General features: G+C 42.4%; 1 protein-coding gene across 5 annotated transcripts in view; it reads right to left on the bottom strand.

Moving 5' to 3' along the window:
- ARMC2 (armadillo repeat containing 2) overlaps window positions 1-19,481 on the bottom strand; it is a 122,121-nt gene that overhangs the window by 18,018 nt on the left and 84,622 nt on the right. For all 5 annotated transcript variants that reach the window (XR_012496711.1, XM_019735069.2, XM_074333376.1 and 2 more), the window contains 3 exons: window positions 5,303-5,621; window positions 1,844-1,966; window positions 1,382-1,495 (listed from right to left, as the gene is read on the bottom strand). Coding sequence is in view for 4 of the 5 variants with exons in the window: in XM_019735069.2 (XP_019590628.2) it covers window positions 1,382-1,495; window positions 1,844-1,966; window positions 5,303-5,621 (556 nt within the window). In the remaining variant the exon portion in view is untranslated. The remainder of the gene's footprint in view (window positions 1-1,381; window positions 1,496-1,843; window positions 1,967-5,302; window positions 5,622-19,481) is intronic.

The following is a 19,481-nucleotide window of genomic DNA, read 5'->3' as shown; positions in this document are numbered from 1 at the left end:
TCACCTTTAAATGGGTTTTTAAGACTCTAAAGAATGTACAGCAAAATGTGAACAGTTATCTCTGGGGTAGTGAGACGATGGGAGACAGTTTGCTGCTTCTGTGCTTTTTAAAAATATATTATCTAAATGTTCTATCATGAACATGAATAAGTAGGTCTTTGTGGATGAAAAGGGGTGTTGTAATAAATCATAAATTGCTAACTGTGCAGGTCACCATGGGGAGTCGTGCCCCAGGCCTATAACTTCTTTGACTGAAAGGTGTTAAGTCAGCCCTGTCCATTGTGCGTCTAGGTTAACACACCTTTGAGATGCCAGAAGTTAATACCCCTCCAAGGCATAACCACCTTTCAGAAAGCACAGAATCCTGTAATCCAACCCCCGCCTTCCTTTCTCCCACCTCCATGTGATCTTCCTTATGTTCCCTCCTTAATCTCAAATGTATAAAAGAAACTGCAAAACTGTCATTAGAGATCTTGCTCCCTGCGTATGTGGTCAGTTTGGCTCAAATAAACTCTTATACAAATTCTCTACAGGCTTGGGCATTTCTTACGTTGACATAGTTTTAGTCACTATTGTTGCATGAAATGTTTGAGACAGAGGATGGTTAGTATGAATGCTTATGCATCTGCCACCCGGTTTAAGAAATAAAACACCACAGATCAAATTTTATATCTTTGGGCATTCCTTTCCCTCAAAAGGTAACTTCTGTCTCAAGTGTGGGGTTTATCAGCTCCAAATACCATTTATACCTTGTTCCATTATTACATGTACATTGCATACACAGTGACCCAAGACTGTTTGCAGTTTTAACACTTGGATGGCATTATTCTGTATACTCCTATCACTAGCGTTTTTGCTCCTGCATTATGTGTTTGAGGTGGATCCATGTTGATCCATGAACATAGAGGTCATTTCTTTTCATTGCTGGAGAGCATTTTGTTGCATGAATATGCCATCATGTATTTATCCTCCTGCCTGCTGCTGGACATTTAGGTTGTTTCCATGTTTTGCTATTACAAGCAGTACTGTAATGGACACTCTAGTACATGAAGAAGAATGTGTTTTAAGCCTGTTCTCATGGACAGAAATGAGAGTCCAGATAAATCATTTACACACACACACACACACACACACACACACACACACACACCATCTTGGAACTCAGTAGCCCACTCACGAGGGAGAGGGAACACAGAACACTGCCTAGCTCCGTCTTGGCATGCTCAGCCGACAGCCTTACGTACGGATGGAACAGAATGTAAAGCACTGCTTGTCCCAAAGCGGAAACAAGTATCACATTGTCATGACCCAAGCTCCGAAACTGCTTCGCTGTTTATTGGCAAGAAGTACGTGTTTATAAACGTAAGTGTCATTAACTCACTATTCTTCTGCACAATGAAATCGCAGATGTCACGGTCCTGGGAGAGATTTCCAAAAACACGCACAGCCTCCAGGATTCCGTCCATGTTGTTACTCGCGAGAAGCTTTAAGAGCACTGGGTTTGGTGACCGGAGAAATAAGATCAGTAAATTTAAGTTTTGATTTAAATGCTCCTAGAAGCCAGTATCATGACTCAATAATCATGATAAATACTGATACTGATAATTCAAAAATTGAAAATGATACTAAGATATAGACTGTAGGGAACTTTAGTAAGAACCAATTAATGAACTTTTCCCCACACCTAATTTCCCCACATTCTCATTTCTCAGAATCAAATCAGGCTCTTAGATATTTATACCAGGAAATCAGAAAATATAAATGTCTCCAGTCCTGTGTTTAGTTAATAAAGTCAAAACCTTAAATGAATATGCCTCTACCCAAACCCAATTCTGGGCCTCACATTCAGCAATATGGAGCCTTTTGTCTTGAATTACGGAGTTCTTCACTTGGTAGTAAGATAAGTTGTTGATTGTTGCTGTAGTATTGATCACCAGCTCCTCACAATCGTCAACTGACTTGTGTTCTGAAACAAAGTAAGGATAAGGGTGTCACAGACTCATTCATAGCAGGGGCAGAAACAATGCCATCTGAACTGCAACAGCCCCAGCAGGGACGAGCCATTGTCATGGTCTAGGTCAGGGCAAGGGCACTGCCTGCCCTTGCTGTTTGCTGCTTTATTTCCATGACTCTTCCTGCAGGGAAATGCACCAAATACAGGGGACCAGTCCTGCCCAGGGTTTAGAAAACTCTAAGCTCCATCTCTCCAACCAGGGGGTCTGGAAATGTCGAGCTGATCTAGGCCTTGTATCTGTAGTAGAGCAAAGGTGCCAGCACACCAGTGAGCCCTGACGTCTCTAATCCCTTCTGCTTTGCCCTAACCCTGAGCTCTCTCACGTGGGCTCCACCCTGCGAGTCTGTTCCCCACACTCCCACCTCGCGACAAAACAACCCGTAAGGTCAGAAGCCATGCATAATTGCTATCAAGTTGCCTTCCAAACACAGAATCTCGCCACTTCTCACCTACTGGGCTACCACCTAGCCCATCTCTCACCCCCCAGGCTTCTCTTCCTCCACCTTTGCCTCCCTGAGTCTGTCTTCAGCATTAGTCAGATCATGTCACTCGTCTCACTTGGCCCTCAGGCCTGTGGGCTGCCCCAGTCCTGACCTCTCCGGCCCCCAATAACACCCGCACAAGTCTTTGTGCTCTTTTCGAACACGTCAGCCTGATCCTTCCTGAGAATGTTTGCACTCTTACTCCCTCTGTCTGGACTCCTTTTCCAGTTATCCACTTGGCTCTCTCCTCACGTGCTATGTGGTGTTGCTCAGATGTCACCTTATTGGACATACTTTCCTTAACCACGCTCTATAAAATGGCACCCATTATTCTCTCTTTCCCTTACCCCACTTTAATTTTCTCCATAGCACATGCAATCGCTTGACTTGTTATGCTTTTAATGTATGTCTTCTAGCCCTCCAACGTAAGCACCATGAGGACTGGTGATAGGTCTATTTTATTCACTGAGGATTAGTGATTGGTCTGTTTTATTCATTGCTACATTCCCAGCACCTTGAGCAGTGTCTGGCACATAGGGGGTGCTCAATAGAGAGTTGTTGAATGCAAGGATAAGTGAATGAATGAAGAATGAATGAATGAATGAATGAATGAATGGATGGACCCTTTAGTTTAGCACACAAGACCCTGTTCCTGCCTCCTACTCAGCCTCCAGACTCATCTCCTGACTGGTCTGGCCACAGTGCAGAGAAGGGCAGATGCAAGGATGCCAGCGACGAGCCTGCTGTGATATTCCAGATGACAAATAGTGTGGCTTAGGCTTGGGTGGCGGTGCAGATGGAGCAGAGTGGACAGATTAGAAAACTATTTAGGGAGGAGAATGGACAGCATGTGGTGCAGACTAGATTGGGGTGAGGGAGAGGAAGCACCCAGCATGATCCCTGGATTTCTGGGTTACATAACTGGATGAACAGTGATCACAGTCTCTGAATTACGGGCATGGGAAGGGGGCCCAGGTGGGAGAAACGGCATGAGTTCGACTTTAGGGATCCTGAGGTGCTTCTGAAGTACCCACATTTGGTGACAGGTACGGCAGTTGGCTACATGGATCTGGCAGTCAGAGGAAAAGTCACAAGTCTGGTTACCCTGAACTAGTTCCAGCACCTTGAACAGGCCTCTGCCTCTCACCTCTGACCCTGCACATGTGGCCCTGCTGCCTGGAATGCCCTCCCTCCCCTCTCCACCTGGCCATCACCTGCGCCAGAAGCTCTGCCCCAGCCTGGGAGCGAGGCCCCTGACTTGCTTGGTTAAGAAGTGCCTTTGACTTTTTGTATGAAACCAAAGTTTCTCTGGGAATAAGAAGGAGGCTGTGAGGTGAGCAGGAGGAGGGCGCTATCTCTTACATACTGAGTTAACGATCTCTCCTTTTGGCCTTCTTTCCGTGAAGAGAACGGCCTTTTTATAGCTTACACCATTCAAAGGAAAATTCAGTCATTTGTTGTGCTACAGAAAACATATACTCATTTATTCTTGCTTTCTCCAAGTATTCACTGAGTGTCTGCCACACACTGGCCCCCACGCTGGCGTCTGTGGGAGACGGACTGCCGGCTAAAGGACCAGCGTACGTTTTAACATCTGCTGGAACTCTTTGGTAGCTTTGCAACTTGCTTTGGACTTGACCCCTTTCCTTTTTTCCTCTATTTCTCCCTTCTGGAATTGGAATGTCTTTCCTATGCCTGTCCAATCATTGTGCTTTGGAAGCACGTAACTTCTCTGGTTTTACAGGTTTACAGCAGGAGTGGAATATTTTCCCTCAGGATAAATCATATATTGAGTCTCACAAGATCTGATCTAGATGATATTGAAATGAGATTTTGGACCTTAAGAGTTGACAGTGGAAAGAGTTAAGACTTTGGGGGTTGTTTAAATGGAATGAACGTATTTGTATGTGAGAAGGGCATGACTTGTGGGGGCTACAGGCAGAATGCTATTGACTGAATTGTGTCCCCTTCCCCAGATTCACATATTAAAGCCCTAACCTCCAGTGTGATTGGATTTGGAGACAGGGGTTTTAGGAGGTAATTAAAGTTAAATGAGGTCAAAAAGGTAGAGTCCTTATCCGATAGGATTTGTGGAGTTATAAGGAGAGGAAGAGAGGTCATTCTCTTTCTCCCCAGCTGCACACATCGAAGAGAGGCCATGTGAACACTGAGTGAGAATGCAGTATCTACAAACCAGGAAGAGAGTGTGCACCAGGAACCAAATAGGCAGCGCCCTGAACTTGGGCTTCCAGCCTCCAGAACTGTGAGAAATAAGTGTCTGTTGTGAAAGCCACCCAGTCTGTGGTATTTTGTTATGACAGCCCAAGCTGCCTAATACAGTGGAAAATATGGGGCCTAAATGACTGGGGGCCATAATTAGCGATAATGTAACAGCCTGAAAAATAAAAAGATAAGTAAACTTTAATTGCATGGACTAACCATGGAAAAACTCAGGATTTTACATTCTCTGTGGTTAGCCTGGCCAATTTAGGGGAATTTGATTGGTATCCTTTTTAAAAATTGTGAAACAATTCACATACCATAAAATTCACCCTCTAAAGGTGTTCAGTTCGGTGGGTTTTAGTAATAATCTGTATTACTATTTTTCTTTTTAATCTGGATTACTTTTGAGGCACTGCTGCATAGAAGAGGAATTTTCTTTCACGCGGCTGGGAAGTCGCATTAATGAAAGGGAGCCGACTGTACTAATAAAACCCTCACCACACCCAAGCCGCAGAACCTCTGGCTGGCTGCAGGGAGCAGCTTCCCCGGTGTAGGCTGCGGCCAGGTGGGCCTCCGGTCTTACCCAGCGTGGTGAGGAGCAGGCCCACTACTTGCGGGTTGGCGGCCATGGCCTGCCCGACGCCTGGGTGGATGGCCAAGTTGGCGAGCACGCGGGTCAGCTTGATGAGCACGTCCTCCACCTGGGCCGGCGGTGTCTGTGCCTTGGGCTGCTCCCCGCCTTCCCCCTCTCGCCTCTCGGAATGCAGATCCAGTTTGGAGAATGTGCGGAATAATGCCAACAGAGTCGGGATGCTCCCTTTCTCTTTGAAAAACTGTTCACGAGCCTGGTTGTTTTTTGCTGTCAGGTTGCCAAGAATAAAAACAATACGAACGACTAAATCCTGCAATAAATTAAAGACAAAGAGTTACAAGTGTACAGGGGCTGGGGCAAGTTGTTGGCAAGAGTACCATTTTTAATTTATTCATGGCTTAATTAATAGTAAAACGGAACACGTCCGGCTTCGACTAACTTGTACAGGATCTGGTTCCCGAGATTGGTGCAAATTGACAGAAGCGATTGAAAGCATTTGGCAGACGTGAAAGAACACAAACTGATTGATGCTATTCGTAAGGTCTATTAACTTCAGGTCCTTCCTCTGAAAGTCTGGTTGGCCTTTTTTTCTTTTTTCCTTCCCCCAGAGAACCACTAGTGGAGGGGGATATCATTACTACTAATAATGTATTATGTAAATCTAAGTTTTGACACTAACAGATTTTGGGAGCATCCAAATCTTTTACTGAAAGTTCACCTCCTGCTGAAACATTGCATTTCTAAACATCAGGCAACAATGGCTAGTCAGATTGTGTCAGCACTGTTTCCCAAACTGACATTTGGGGCTGAATAATTCTTTGCTGTGGTCGGCTGCCCCGCATTTACCAGCATTCCTGGCCTCTAAGGCTAGATGCCAGTAGCACCTACCCACATGGCACAAAAATGTTTAAAGGTCCCCCGAGGGGCTAGCTTGCCACCAGTTGAAAACTACCATGTTATATCTGTTTACCACTTTAAAGCAGCGCTGTACTTGTCTTTCTTGGCCAGGGTAGTGGTTACATGGGTGACACCTTTATAATTATTTGTTCAATGGTACATCCGTGTTTCATGCACTTTTCCCATATATAAGATATATTTCACAATAAATAAATGTTTCTAAAAGCCCCGAGCTGAGAACATTTTACAACTAAACCAGACAGAGAAACAATTATGCATTCGACGACAACAGACATGTGAGTACGGTTAGCCTGCCACGAGGTGGTGAAGGAGATCCTGGGGGGGGGGGGGGGGCAGACTTTAAAGGAAAACTTACCAAGGGGCTACGACCCGCCTGGGTGCTAATACTTATCGTGTCAGGTGCTGTGCTATGTGACAGACAAGCACCAGGCCTGGGAAAGTGCTCAATCCCCGCAGCTAGTGAGGGTGGAGTCAGGATTTGAACCTAGGCTTACCCAGACTTGGAGTTCTTTCTAGATCCATGCCCAGCTTCCCATAAGGCTGTCATTTTAATAATCTCCTCCTTTGCCTTGCCTTCCTTTAGAACAGTTATGGAATCACCTGCTTTTAAAATGCAAATATGTCACTGGGAGGGATTCCAATAAACCTTTGTTTATCAGATTAGTATTATCAGCAGCCTTGAGGAATGGGGACAAAAGGCAGAGAGGCCTGGGCTTGTTTTTCTTGGGAGCCAGGTCCAGGTGGGACTTGAGGAGCTGGGGCAGCACAGAGACTGTGGGTGGCACGGAGACAGCGGGAGATCTAGGACAAAGGACAAGACTCTAGGATTTGTCCAGGGCTACGCTGCCAATACCAACTAGTGCCTGCTTGTTCTTAAAAATGAAGCTTTCCCTGGTCCTGGCTGGGAAGAAGCGAGGCTGCTGTGTCGGCAGCTGGGCACCATTTGCCAACATTAGCAATGGATGGAGTCTACCATGATGGCAAGGACTAGACCTGGGCCAGGAGAGGGTTCTCTGGGGAAAACCTCAGCTCAGCACGTACTCCATCGCAGCAGTTGTCCATTCAGGAGAACTTGCTCTGGGGGCTGCTGGGGGACTGGAACGCTGGTCCTCAGGTCACTTCCTGACTGTGGGAGCAGAGGCGAATACATACTGAAGGAAGAGTGATGATGAGGAATATATAAAACGGAGTTATTTTAACCCAGCCACTAAAATAATTAGCATTATGGAGGTTGACACAGGAGGAAAGACTCCGATCTTATTCTAACTAGCCTGGAAACTTAAACTTTCTCATCCTGTGTCAATGCCTGGATAGCCATGTAGCCCTCCAGATAAACCCCCTGATTGTCCCCTGAAGAACTCATTACCTAAGCCCGCAGACATCCATCTCTAGGCTGATAACCATCGGATAACCGTGCTGGACTAATCCTAGGGCGAAGAACGCACTTTGTACTGTGAGAAGTCTTTTCTTTCTTCTTTGGAACACTTCTGGGTTTTTGCCTGTTTTCCCCATTTGCAAACTCCAAGACCCTTGAATAAATCATTATCATTTATTTCTAGCCAAAGCTTCCAGATTTTTTTTTGAGTTTGTTCAACAACACATACAAGCAAGTTTGAGACAAAGTGCTCCGAAGAGCTTCTAACCTATTTGAGAAGACAAGGCTCTCTAAGCAAGAAGGGGATATGTACTACTCCTAGCTCCAAAGCCAGGAGGTCCAGCTTTTACTTAGCTTCTCTGTGCCTCCAGTAACACATTGGGAAACTAATGTACTTTCAGATTAACTGAGACAAAACATAGAAAGCACAAATTGTGGTGAGTAATGATTCAGGCATTGTTCTGAACGCTTTTCATGTACTATCAATACATTGTTAGCAGTATTCAACTATGTGGGACAGACCCAGTGGTCTTAGAAGAGCTTAGGTAAAAGGATGCTCAGTGCACTAGGGGCCAGCAACGTTATCACAAATGAGTTTGAGTTCAATCTTGAAAAACGCATGAAATGCAGATATGAGCGGTGGGGGAAGGGCTGGCAGGGGGCAAGGATCTGGCCTTGAGAAAGAGAAGCTGGGAACCTCCCCTTGCTGGTGCTTGCAGTCACCTTGACTGTTCACCAGACAGTTTCCTAAAGAAGGTGAAGCCTGTGGGTCTTAACTCTAAAACAAGCAGGCACCATTTCATTATAATACTCGCACTTCATTTCACATACAACCAGCAGTTACTTCAAGTGACGTGGGACAGCTAAGGCCCTGGGCCCTGGAACGAAAACACACCTCGGCCCTGGCCACACCCAACATAAAAGCGGACGGTTTTCCAACCAGGACAGAGGGTATTTCTGAAAAGTAGGCTCCTCAGAGGAAAATTCCATTTTGTAGTTGTTAAGCTGAGGAATAGGAGCTTTTTGCACAAACTTTGACATATGATTTCTGATGCAAGACAATCTCGGTAAGTTCTAACTCTGGAAAATTGTAGTAATAGTAGTAGTAGCAGCAGCAGCAGCTAACACGCGGTGCATATGCTGTAGCAGACACTATTCCAAGAACTGAGATACACAAATTAACAAATTCACTAAAATTGATAACTTCCAGTTATTTAATCTGAACAAAACTGCTCCCAGTCTCTACAATCCGGAGAACAGCCTCCCTCAGGCACTTGACACAATTCCGTCAAACGTTTTGGGCTTCACACTGTTCCCTGGATTGTGCTCTTCTCCCACAAAAGCATATTAAAGGGGACAAGAAAGACACTATATATGTGATTTTAAATGACTTCTTAAAGAAGTTAATAAACAGTTGTATTTGTTCATTAAATCAGTACCAGGACTAATCAGTTTCCCTCCCAAATACCCCTGCCATCTTCTGAATGATGCTAGACTACTTTTCATCTCCATCCTCCCTTTTCCTAGGCCCTGCTACCTCACCTGCACCTGCCTATGTTTGTTTTTCTGGTAGTCTAACTCAGTGGGAGTCTCTGGCCCGGTACCACCTCCACCTCTCATTGATGATTTGCCAGGAGTATTTAGACACTGGCTGTAGGTAAAAGCAGGTTTCTTTAGAGATTATCATTCTTCAAAATTGCAATGACCTCTATCCACTGTCACATATGTGGTCTAATCTGGGAAGACTACATGCTGCTTTTCTTCTTGGAAAAATTCCCTAGGCCCCTTCCACCTCTAATATTCTTTGATTCTAACATCTCTGTGGGTTCTAACATGGCATAGATGAATACATCTGAGGTCCGAAGAAGAAAATCTAGGCTGAAGGCAGGAAGAGTTAACACTGCCGTAACACCCCTTTCCCCGCCTTCAGAGAGAAAAAGGAGGGGGTGGTTCCTGGCAACAGTAGTGCCAACTGAAGGATGGCATGCGAGATCCACAAATGGGGTGGCAGATTGCGCCGTTTGCAACAACAAACTTCCAGCAACTGCTATGCTCACTGTTTCTGTCCTCTTTCTCAGGGTTGGCTAAGGCATCTGTTGTTGTTTTTTTTTCCTTTTCCTCTCCTCTCCTCTCCTCTCCTCTCCTCTCCTCTCCTCTCCTCTCCTCTCCTCTCCTCTCCTCTCCTCTCCTCTCCTCTCCCTCCTCCCTCCTCCCTCCTCCCTCCCTCCCTCCTCCCTCCCTCCCTCCCTCCCTCCTCTCCTCTTCTCTTCTTTCTCCCCTTCCCCACCTTTCTCAAATATATTCTCCACGAATCGAGGGAGATGGAAAAGGCCAAAATAGAAGCAGTGTCATAGGAGGTTGGCAGAAGTGGTGTTTCCTTGTTCCCAAGCCAGCGTTTGTCTTGACTCATCTTGAGCAGGGCCCCTCAGCTCTCTGCACACTGCAGAGGACTCTGGGACGGTCCTCTGGACAGGTTACTTATGGCTCCATGGCCACAGTTCATCTCAAGTCTACACAATATCACTTAATAAACATCCTATAAAGATTTGAAAAACTGGAAAATGGCCAAAATAATTGATTTGTGGAGACAACGAATTCCACAGCAGAAAACTCTCATCAATATGCAATTCTCCTTTGAGGTATAGATTCTCTCTTTTATTCTTAGGCCATATCTGAGAACCACCTATAAATCAACACTCCACTTTTATAGCATTTTTATTAAATTTAACACAAAGTTGCATATTCCTACCACAGCTATGTAATTTTGAAACAGCAAAATGAATATATATATATTCATATATATATATATACACATACATATATACAGCAATATATATATTGCAATATATATATAAACAGCAATATATAGATATATAAAATCTCTCCTGAATCATCTTCATCAGATTTTACATATATACATAATTATATATATATTCATCTAAAATCAGATTTTATATATATATATATATATATATAATTATATACATATAGAAGGCAGGCTAGTATAACCAGTTCATACTGACTTGCTAATTTTGCTTAAAATGGAACCAGCCTAGCAACAGCTACAGCCACCCAGAGCTCAGACAGGTATACCTACTATAAGAAGCCTGACCTCAACCATGTTTCCAGTTACAACCCGTGGGATGTTCTCTTTAGTTGCACATATGTTGTGCCCTAATGAGTAAGCACTTTACTCAACCGGAATGGGCTCCACACGATTATAAATAAAATTACTTTAACTGGAACCAAACAAGGCGCAGGGCCCTGCTGAGCCGCATAGTCTATGTCAAGTGTCAACAGCAGCGGTAGTGGTTGTTGAATGTTACTTTCCACCTGAGAGAGATTGGCCTAAAGTCAATGAAGGAAATTTCCCCCTACTCAGAGATGTGGAAACTGAGGCTTCAAGAGGCTCACTGAGCCCAGGGTCCAACATTGGTGAAGAAATGAGGTAGGACTTGGATGGATTCCCAAACCACCCTCAGCCCATCTTCTCATTCCCAATGACTCTCATCTTCACAAACTGCCAGATTCAGCCCTAGAACCATCTTTGATTCCTCCCTATCTCACTCCCTTCAGCAACCAGTCACCAAGTTCCCTCCTCTCTCTCATTTACAAATACCCCCAAGTCCCTCCTTCACATGCCCACTCTGGTTAACCCAACGTGAGACTCGTCAGAGACCCTTGACGGGCTCCTCCCTGTGTGTGCAATATTAACACCACTTCTTGAAGCACAGTTCTTATATCATCTCCTTGCTCAAAAACATCCACTGTCTACTAAATGTCAAAGCCAGTATCTAATGCACCATCTGGCCCCGTGCGACCACTTCTGTATTATCTCACGCTAATCCCCACCCACAGCCAGCCACAGTGAACACATTACTCCCCGACTCGCACACCCTTCCTACTGTACCTTAAAATAACCGAAGTTCATAATGTTGACCATGGGGAAGGTTAACCACCTCCAACTGTCACAGAAAGAATGAACTGTGTTCAGCAGACTGCTCTTAGCAGAGGTCTACGTCTAAGTAAAGGAAAACATTTTAGAAAGATTTTCAAGAATGAGTTGAAATGGAAGGGGCTGTAAATATGCTTAAAACTGGAACCTTCTCTTAACCAGAAAATGAATCGGCATGCCCTGTTTAAAACTTGGTTAGAAACTTCTCATGTAATCTGGATCGGAAAGCTGAATCAGGATTTGAAATTTGCAACATTTACCTAACTTCCCACCCTCAATCAAAAACCCCAACATGAATTGAGCTTACGGGTGGCTAGAAGACCAGATACATTTTACAATTCTGGAAGACAGACTGCACTACTGCAAAAATGTTAATCAACCCCAGCGTGCTGGAAGTGGCTCAAAAGTTTGCATGAGTGCTGAACTACACACAAGGGGGAGAATCTGTGACGTTCGAGACTCAAATCCCAGAATCTAGTAGAAAATCACTTAAAAACCAGAAGAGATGATACTTGATGCCTCCATCCATCCATTCCATTCCACCAGCAATCATTTACTGAGCATCCACTGTAAGCTTCAGAATGTGGGTATCACTCAAAGCACCAGGGCGGTGCTAGAATTTCACTGGGCTCCGTTCTTTTAAGTCAGCAGACATAAATCAGGCATTTGAGTTCCGTGCTGAGTGGGGGAAGAGTCAGTTCCACAAGGGCAAAGCAGCAGGAGCTGGAAAGAATGAACAAGCTGAGGGCTCATTGTGCTGCCCGCCCGCCCGGTCAGGGGTGCAGAGCAAGGCCAGGGCCAGAAAAAGGAGCAAGCTCGGCCAAATGCTTTCGGCACCCACTGGGAATGTGCCTGCAGAGGGGCTGGGAAGAGAGCCACAGGGCACAATCCTGCCAGGCAGGAGGCAGAGCGGGAGCCGGGAGCCAAGTCACCATATAAAGACGCCGGGGTAAGGGGCGGAGGGGCCTCCCTAACCAATCCTCACTGGCCCCAAAGAAGATAGAGGGGAGAGAGAGAGGTCATGTTATCTCTGGACTGTTGAACGGCTGTGGTTGTGTTGGAGACGAACAGCTAGAAAAATGGCAGATGTTTGTGTGCTTTCGGTCCACACTGTCCAGACATTCCAGGCCTCATTTTCAATACCACAATGCTTATGCACTGCAAGTGAGACAGTGTTCACATGGCTGGAGACAGCCGCTTACCCTCACAGGAATCTGAATGGATGAGAGAGGCATGACTTTCAAAGCAGCCAACACAAGCAAGGACATGTCTGGTGATTCCCAGACTTGTTTGCAAAGGCCCTGATGATGGTCCTGCATCTGCAAGTTCTGTTATAACCCGCATCCCCCACCCAAAAAAAATGGCCATTTCTAAGTGGAGAGGGATACACAGACAGTTGTTCGATGGACACAAGTGATGGGAACATAGATAAAGGTTATTCTTTTTGGACTGTGACCTTTGCAAAATATTGCCAGTCTTAAACGTCATAGTTGAGGCATTTTACCAGATCTCCTGCCCAGCAGATATTTACAGAAGAAATGGGGGAAATCCTTTCATGTTCTTCCAGAAAACAAACCGAAATGTATTTTGCTGAGATGCTAAATACAGCTACGCTGACGTCAGAGGCACCTCCTAAGGCAGGCTCCGCTGTGCAAGGCTGCTGGGGACCCTGGTCCTGCCTTCGTTACCAGGCCCATCTGTCTCCACATTTGGTTTGAACCAAATGTAGCTTACGATCCGTGCATATTTCTTAAATGAGATTTGTCACTTAATTGAATTTCAGTCAGCATTTCTGATAGACATTTTACCTAATGCTAAAGTTTAGCTTTCAAACTGCATGAAGCCCACTGAAATGTTATGTGTTGGTCTCACTTATTGTGTGTATGGGAACTGGAGTTATTGATTGTACTGTGGATCTTGGACAAATGAACCTCACAGACATGAGCCAAAGCCATTTGCCTTGTTCTCCCTGAAGACGTCCATTGTTAGAGCTGGGAGGAGTGGATTCCTTTTCTCTAAGACCGTTGATGAGCCAGAAAGCCCTGGCTTATCCCATGACCATCATATACAGACAGGCCCACGTCACTGCAGGGCTGTGTGCACAGAGGGGTAGTGCAAACCTGATCTTGTGTTTTATTTTAAATGAACTCATCTTCCTCAAATTTACCTGTTGCAAACGTACAGAGTTTAGATATGGGCAGGCCGTTCTGAGGGGCCCGCAGGAGAATGCCCTGTACTCACCTCTCCTGAGTGGCCCACTCTGACCTGTGCCGGAAGCCTCATCCGGCAGCTATCAGTGTTATCAGTGGGTTTGGTCCCAGGACGTGTTTGGACACAAGTCTGGCAGAGAAAATTCATGGACGAGTCTAGGGCACCATCCCATTTTCTCTTAAGAAAGCACACCTCAGCTGCTGGTGCAAAAGGTGTATGGTTGTCACCACTTACTGGGGAAGCTTACACCGACACCTGCCTCGCTCGCCAATTTGTTTCCTGCTTTGTGAGAGTCACTTTCAGCCACATGCCTGTAGAGAAAGACTGACCCTGTGTGGCTGATTTGATTAATCATTTTAAAATCTCTTGAGGTTTTGTAGAAAAACACCTGCTCTCAACACTGGAGAGAAATGTTTTCAGGAACCACCTTAACAATTTATACCACAGGTTCCCCAACCTGCTGTTCGTTTGAATCACTTGAGGAGCTTCTTAAAAATAAGTTCTTGGGCCCCATCCCAGACCTGAATCAGAATCTCCCAGGGTGGGGCCTGAGAACCTATATTTTTAAAGCTCCCCAGGTGATTCTGATGATAGGCCAAGTTTAGGAGCCACTGATTTAAATCAAGGAAGAATTAGAAATCTCACCGCCGTAATCCCTACTGTTTTTATAGAATCGCTTTTTAAGAATAATCTGAATCTATGTTCCTTGTAAATCTCACAATATAGATGTGTGGAAAATAAAGGTGAAAACCTCATCCCTAACCTCTTATTATCAACTGACTTGATAGAATCAGATTTTAAAAGACTCGTTCTTATATGCTGAAGTCAGAATTTACCTCAACAATAGATGAAGATGCATAATGTCAAAAAATGGGAAAAAATTTTTACTTTTGTCATTTTTCTCGTATAATTTCTTTTATTTTCTCCTTTAACGGAAAACAACAGAAGATGGGGGAGGAAATGTTCTACTTCTCCCTTTGGTGCTTACCTGGTTACACGCAAGATTTCCCCCTTGGTGGGCTATAGAAGCAGCTGGCCACAGTTTCCTGCACAGTGCCTCAGCCGGCTGATAAGATCACTGAAAGAGGTATGTGCAGGTGATATTTCATTTATTACTAGAGAGGATTTTCTTTTACTTTTTTAAAAAAGATTTTTGTTTCTATGTTCTTTGAAAATACAGTTAGTCACAAACATGATTTAATTGAAAAACGAGTCTCATAAAAATGAAATCTCTGCAGATTCCAAATGTAATCCTCGGACTTTTAAGACAGGCAAGGTGTCTAATCTCTCAGAACAAAGATAAGGTAATATCCCATAGACTCCTTCGGACTGTTTAATCACTTGGTGGTAGCTGTGAACATAAAGAGACTAACAAAGCCTCCAAAGTCTATGTCTACAACCCAAATTACTCTTGCAGAAATGTTTCCTGGAGTTGAAACAAATATAGTCATCGGAAGTGATCATCCTATTTAAAAAGTTTCTGGAGAGCTGATGTATGTTTCAAAGGTCAGTTCAAAGCCTCAAACGTCCAAGTAAATCCCAGGTGTACCAAAGTGCTTAGCCACAGCAGATTCATACACTCACATCAGAACACGGTGTGGAATTTCTGGAAATTACTTTTATTTCTAGGAAAGGAGGAGAAACAAATCATATTCAACTGGCCACCTGGGCCAAGGGGAACATAAGCCTAAGATGCCACGATGGACTGACATAATTTAAAATCCATCACTTCTGTTTGGCTGTTGTGTATGGCAGCCCACCAATGTGAAGAGTGTGAGGGTGAAATGCTTATTATTTCCTCCTCCAAATGAGGAAGAAAGTAAATATTTCTGGAAGAAGTGCTAGAATACTAGAAACAATATTTTATAACTCTTTACAGATTCCAAAGCATTTCTCATACTCAAAATTCATTCTTTCAGTGCTAAGCATGAGTCTACTGTGTGAAGCATCAGCTCAGGTTTATCCACACAGGGCCTGTATCATTTAGGAACTCTCAGGGGTGGGGGAGGCAGCTGCACAAATGATAGCCATTTGGAGAATCACAAAAGAAATATTTACAAAGACCTATGGGAGCTTTCGGTTAATGATTTTAGAAAGTAGTTGGGACGGGTAACTACTTCCTGGTAGTCTGGAGAGTTTCCCTGCTCTTCTAAAATAATTTGGTTTTGAGGAAAATATAAATTATATATTTATTTCTCTTACCAGAAAAAAAGTCAAAGATGGTTCAAAATGGTAACATTCCATTCTTTAGTACAAGTAAAAGACAGTATAGAGTCCAAGTATAATTTTAATAAAGTTAACAACATGATCCTCATACAAATATAAAATTAACACATTTAAAAAATCATTTATCTCATTAATGAGGGAGCCAATACAATGGTAAAGTTGGTTCCAAGAAAATCAAAGAACTGGGTGTTTACAAGTTTTAAAAAGAATGTTGGAATAAGATTACTAGGTTAGATACACACCTGGCTAATGGCCTACAAGGTAATAAAACCATAACTTTTGAGGTTATCTTATCTACCAGAGAGAAATCTACAAATTAATGTATAACTTTACAGTCTGGGTTCTAATGGAATAGTCAATAGCAAGTTTGAACACAGATACGTTCTCCTGGAGAATTAAGCCCTGCATATTAAACAGTGCCTTAGCATGACTTTGTTAGGACATGCAGCCTCCCACCCCACACCCTATTTCTAACTTTTAGATAATTTTTCTTAATAATATGTACTGAAGTATATAAGATCAGAGACACAGTGTTTGGGTTCTTAGCTCTGGGTGTACTAGCTACCTTTAAGTCTTTAAATGAAGTACTAATGAGGAAGGAATTGACCGGTCTTGGAAAGCTTCACAGAGAAGGAGCTATGAGAGCTACATCTTGAAATATAGATTGTCTTCTGAAGATGACAATGGCAAGAGAAATTTCACCAGAGTCCCTTAGGCCCTTCTCACTAAGGGCCTACTCATATTCCATTTTACTTTAGACTTTTTTAGGTGTTACTTTTAACAAGTTTGATTATGAGGTTCCCCTGCTAATTGCAAGCAAATACATAATTGCAAAAAGCAGGCAACCATTACCAAAAGCAGAGGTAACAACCATTAGAAAGGGAAGCGAGAAATCTACAAAAAGAAGACACAGACATTTAAAGAACCTCACCAACAACTCACACTCCCAGTGTGGACAAACAGCCTTTAGAGCAATAATTAATGTTCATAATACTGACCTCTGGCATCAAGAAGAGGTTAAATTATTTTTAATATCTTCTAAGAAGACAAGAAAATATGTAATATATTTGAATATGACTTTCACCACAACAATTAAAATAAGTTTGGTGATTAAGGGGATAAATTATGCATTTCCTTAATGGTTCTGAATAAACAATATGTTACTGTACATGGTTTGCAAGGTGCTCTTTATCCTATTTTGGACCAAAATAAATTTAATAGGAACATAAAGTTATATAAATTAATAGAGAAAAACATGGCCTTTTAAACAACAATTTTGCTTTGCAGATAACTATTGGTTTACAGTGAAAAGTAGTTTCGTGAGAAGTATGGTAAAATTTGATGCCAACAAATTTTTAAGACATTTAGTCCCTGGAACCAGAAAAAGCACACCCTTAACAATACTAACACCTCAAGTGTCTCTTGTTGGCAAGCCACTAGAAGTTTTGTCTGTTTGTTAAACATGGCCATCATCTAATCTACAATCAGAGAAACAAAACAGTATCTACTAGCAACTGCCATAAAACAATAGGGTTATTTCTCAGTACTCAACTGATGGATTTTCTTCCTTTTAAAAAAATTACAGGTTATGACAACTTGAAATCAAACTATTAAAAAAGAAGTATTTTCTTTTGTCCATATTTGAAAACTCTAGTGCAAGGCAAAGAGGTCTTCTCCGGTGCAGTCATCTAAGTCATCCATGACCAAAATATCAAAGCAGAAAAGAATAATGATGGCAAAATAAAATTACAATGAAAATCTATAAAATTAAAATACAAAATAAAATCCACAACTAAATCTTTTTTGAAGTATCACATCTGAAATAATTCTTTTAATGTTATCATAAAAACTATCTTTTATACCATTTTAATTTTTTCCTTAAAAAAGAAAATCAGGAAGAGTGCCTCATTTTTTTAATGGGGTTAAATCACTTGTCCAAAAATTATAGTTGTGATAGTATATTGTACCAAAATTTAAATTAATAAATGCTTAATGGACACTTAAATTAACAGCAGATTGTGAATCCTTTAAGGTAGATTAAGCAAATTCATTCTTTGACCTAGCAAATTCTTGTACCTTAAAATCATGCAAAGTATGCAACGAGAAAAATACAAAATGCATAGGGAAAAGCATTTGCAATCCAAATACTCAGAATCAGAAATTTAAGTGTATGTTTATAAATGTTTTTAACAATTAAATAAAAATAAACCTTTAAGCAAGGTTTTATCATCTTTAAGATACAGTAATGGTATAATAAGAGCATAGAATTTTCTCTGTCATCTCTATAACCAAAAAGAGATCAGTAACCTTTTAATAAATATGAGGTGTAATCAAACAATATGGTGAATGTTTAAATTTTAAAAATGTATTATAGTAAAAGACACATTGCCATTAATAACCCTCAAAATACTCCCCCTCACTTCGAACACACTTATCCCATTGTTCTTGCCACTTTCTGAAGCAGTTCTGGAAGTCCTCTTTCATGAGTGCCTTTTGTTGCGCTGTTATGGCTGCCTGGATGTTCTGAATCATTGACTTTGGGGAAGAGTCAGAAGTCGCACGGTGCCAGATCTGGTGAATAAGGTGGAGGAGGACACACTGTAATGTTTTTATTTGACAGAAATTGCCATATACCAGAAGCGATGTGTGACACGGAGTGCTGTCATGATGGAGGATGATTTACGGCATAGTTGAAAACACACCTTCTCTCAACCGTAGCTCACACCCGACTGACTGCACCAAACAAGTTGAAATTTGTCATACACTGTTATAAGGTTCAATGTGCCACTTCCTGTATTAAATATCCCTGCCTTTCATTGGATGGCACTCCGCAGCAGCATTCACCATATTTTTGGATCACAACAGAAAGACTCTGTGTCAAATATCTTTCCTGGTACGGCAATTTCTGTCAAATAAAAACATTACGGTGTGTCCTCATCCACCTTATTCACCAGATCTGGCACCTTGCGACTTCTGGCTCTTCCCCAAAGTCAAAATGACCATGAAAGGTAAATGTTTTGAATCGATTCGGGACATCAAGGCAGCCACAACAGCACAAGTAAAGACACTCATGAAAAAGGACTTCCAGAACTGCGTTAGAAAGTGGCAAGAACAATGGGATAAGTGTGTTCAAAGCGAGTGGGAGTGTTTTGAGGGGGATTAATGGCAATGTGTCTTTTACTGTAATAATTTTTTTTATTTAAACATTCACTGTATATTTTGATTATACCTCGTAGTTAATAATAGTGTAAAATCTGACAAATTTAGTCATTCTCAGCAGAAGTACTTGGCTGGGTAAAAAATAAATTTAATACTACTTGTGGCAAATAGGGATTATGTTTTGAAGTGGTTTTGATATAGGTAATATAATAATAACAAACACAAATATTCTTAGTATACACATAAATTGTTTAATTGTAAACTGATGAAATTTACTATATGATTTTGAAAATTTATCACATTTGAAATGTATAATATTGTCTTTG

The sequence above is a fragment of the Rhinolophus sinicus genome, linkage group LG05 (genome assembly GCF_036562045.2).
Source record: "Rhinolophus sinicus isolate RSC01 linkage group LG05, ASM3656204v1, whole genome shotgun sequence".
In the NCBI taxonomy this organism is placed as follows: domain Eukaryota; kingdom Metazoa; phylum Chordata; class Mammalia; order Chiroptera; family Rhinolophidae; genus Rhinolophus; species Rhinolophus sinicus.
This window is presented reverse-complemented; position numbering and strand designations above follow the sequence as displayed.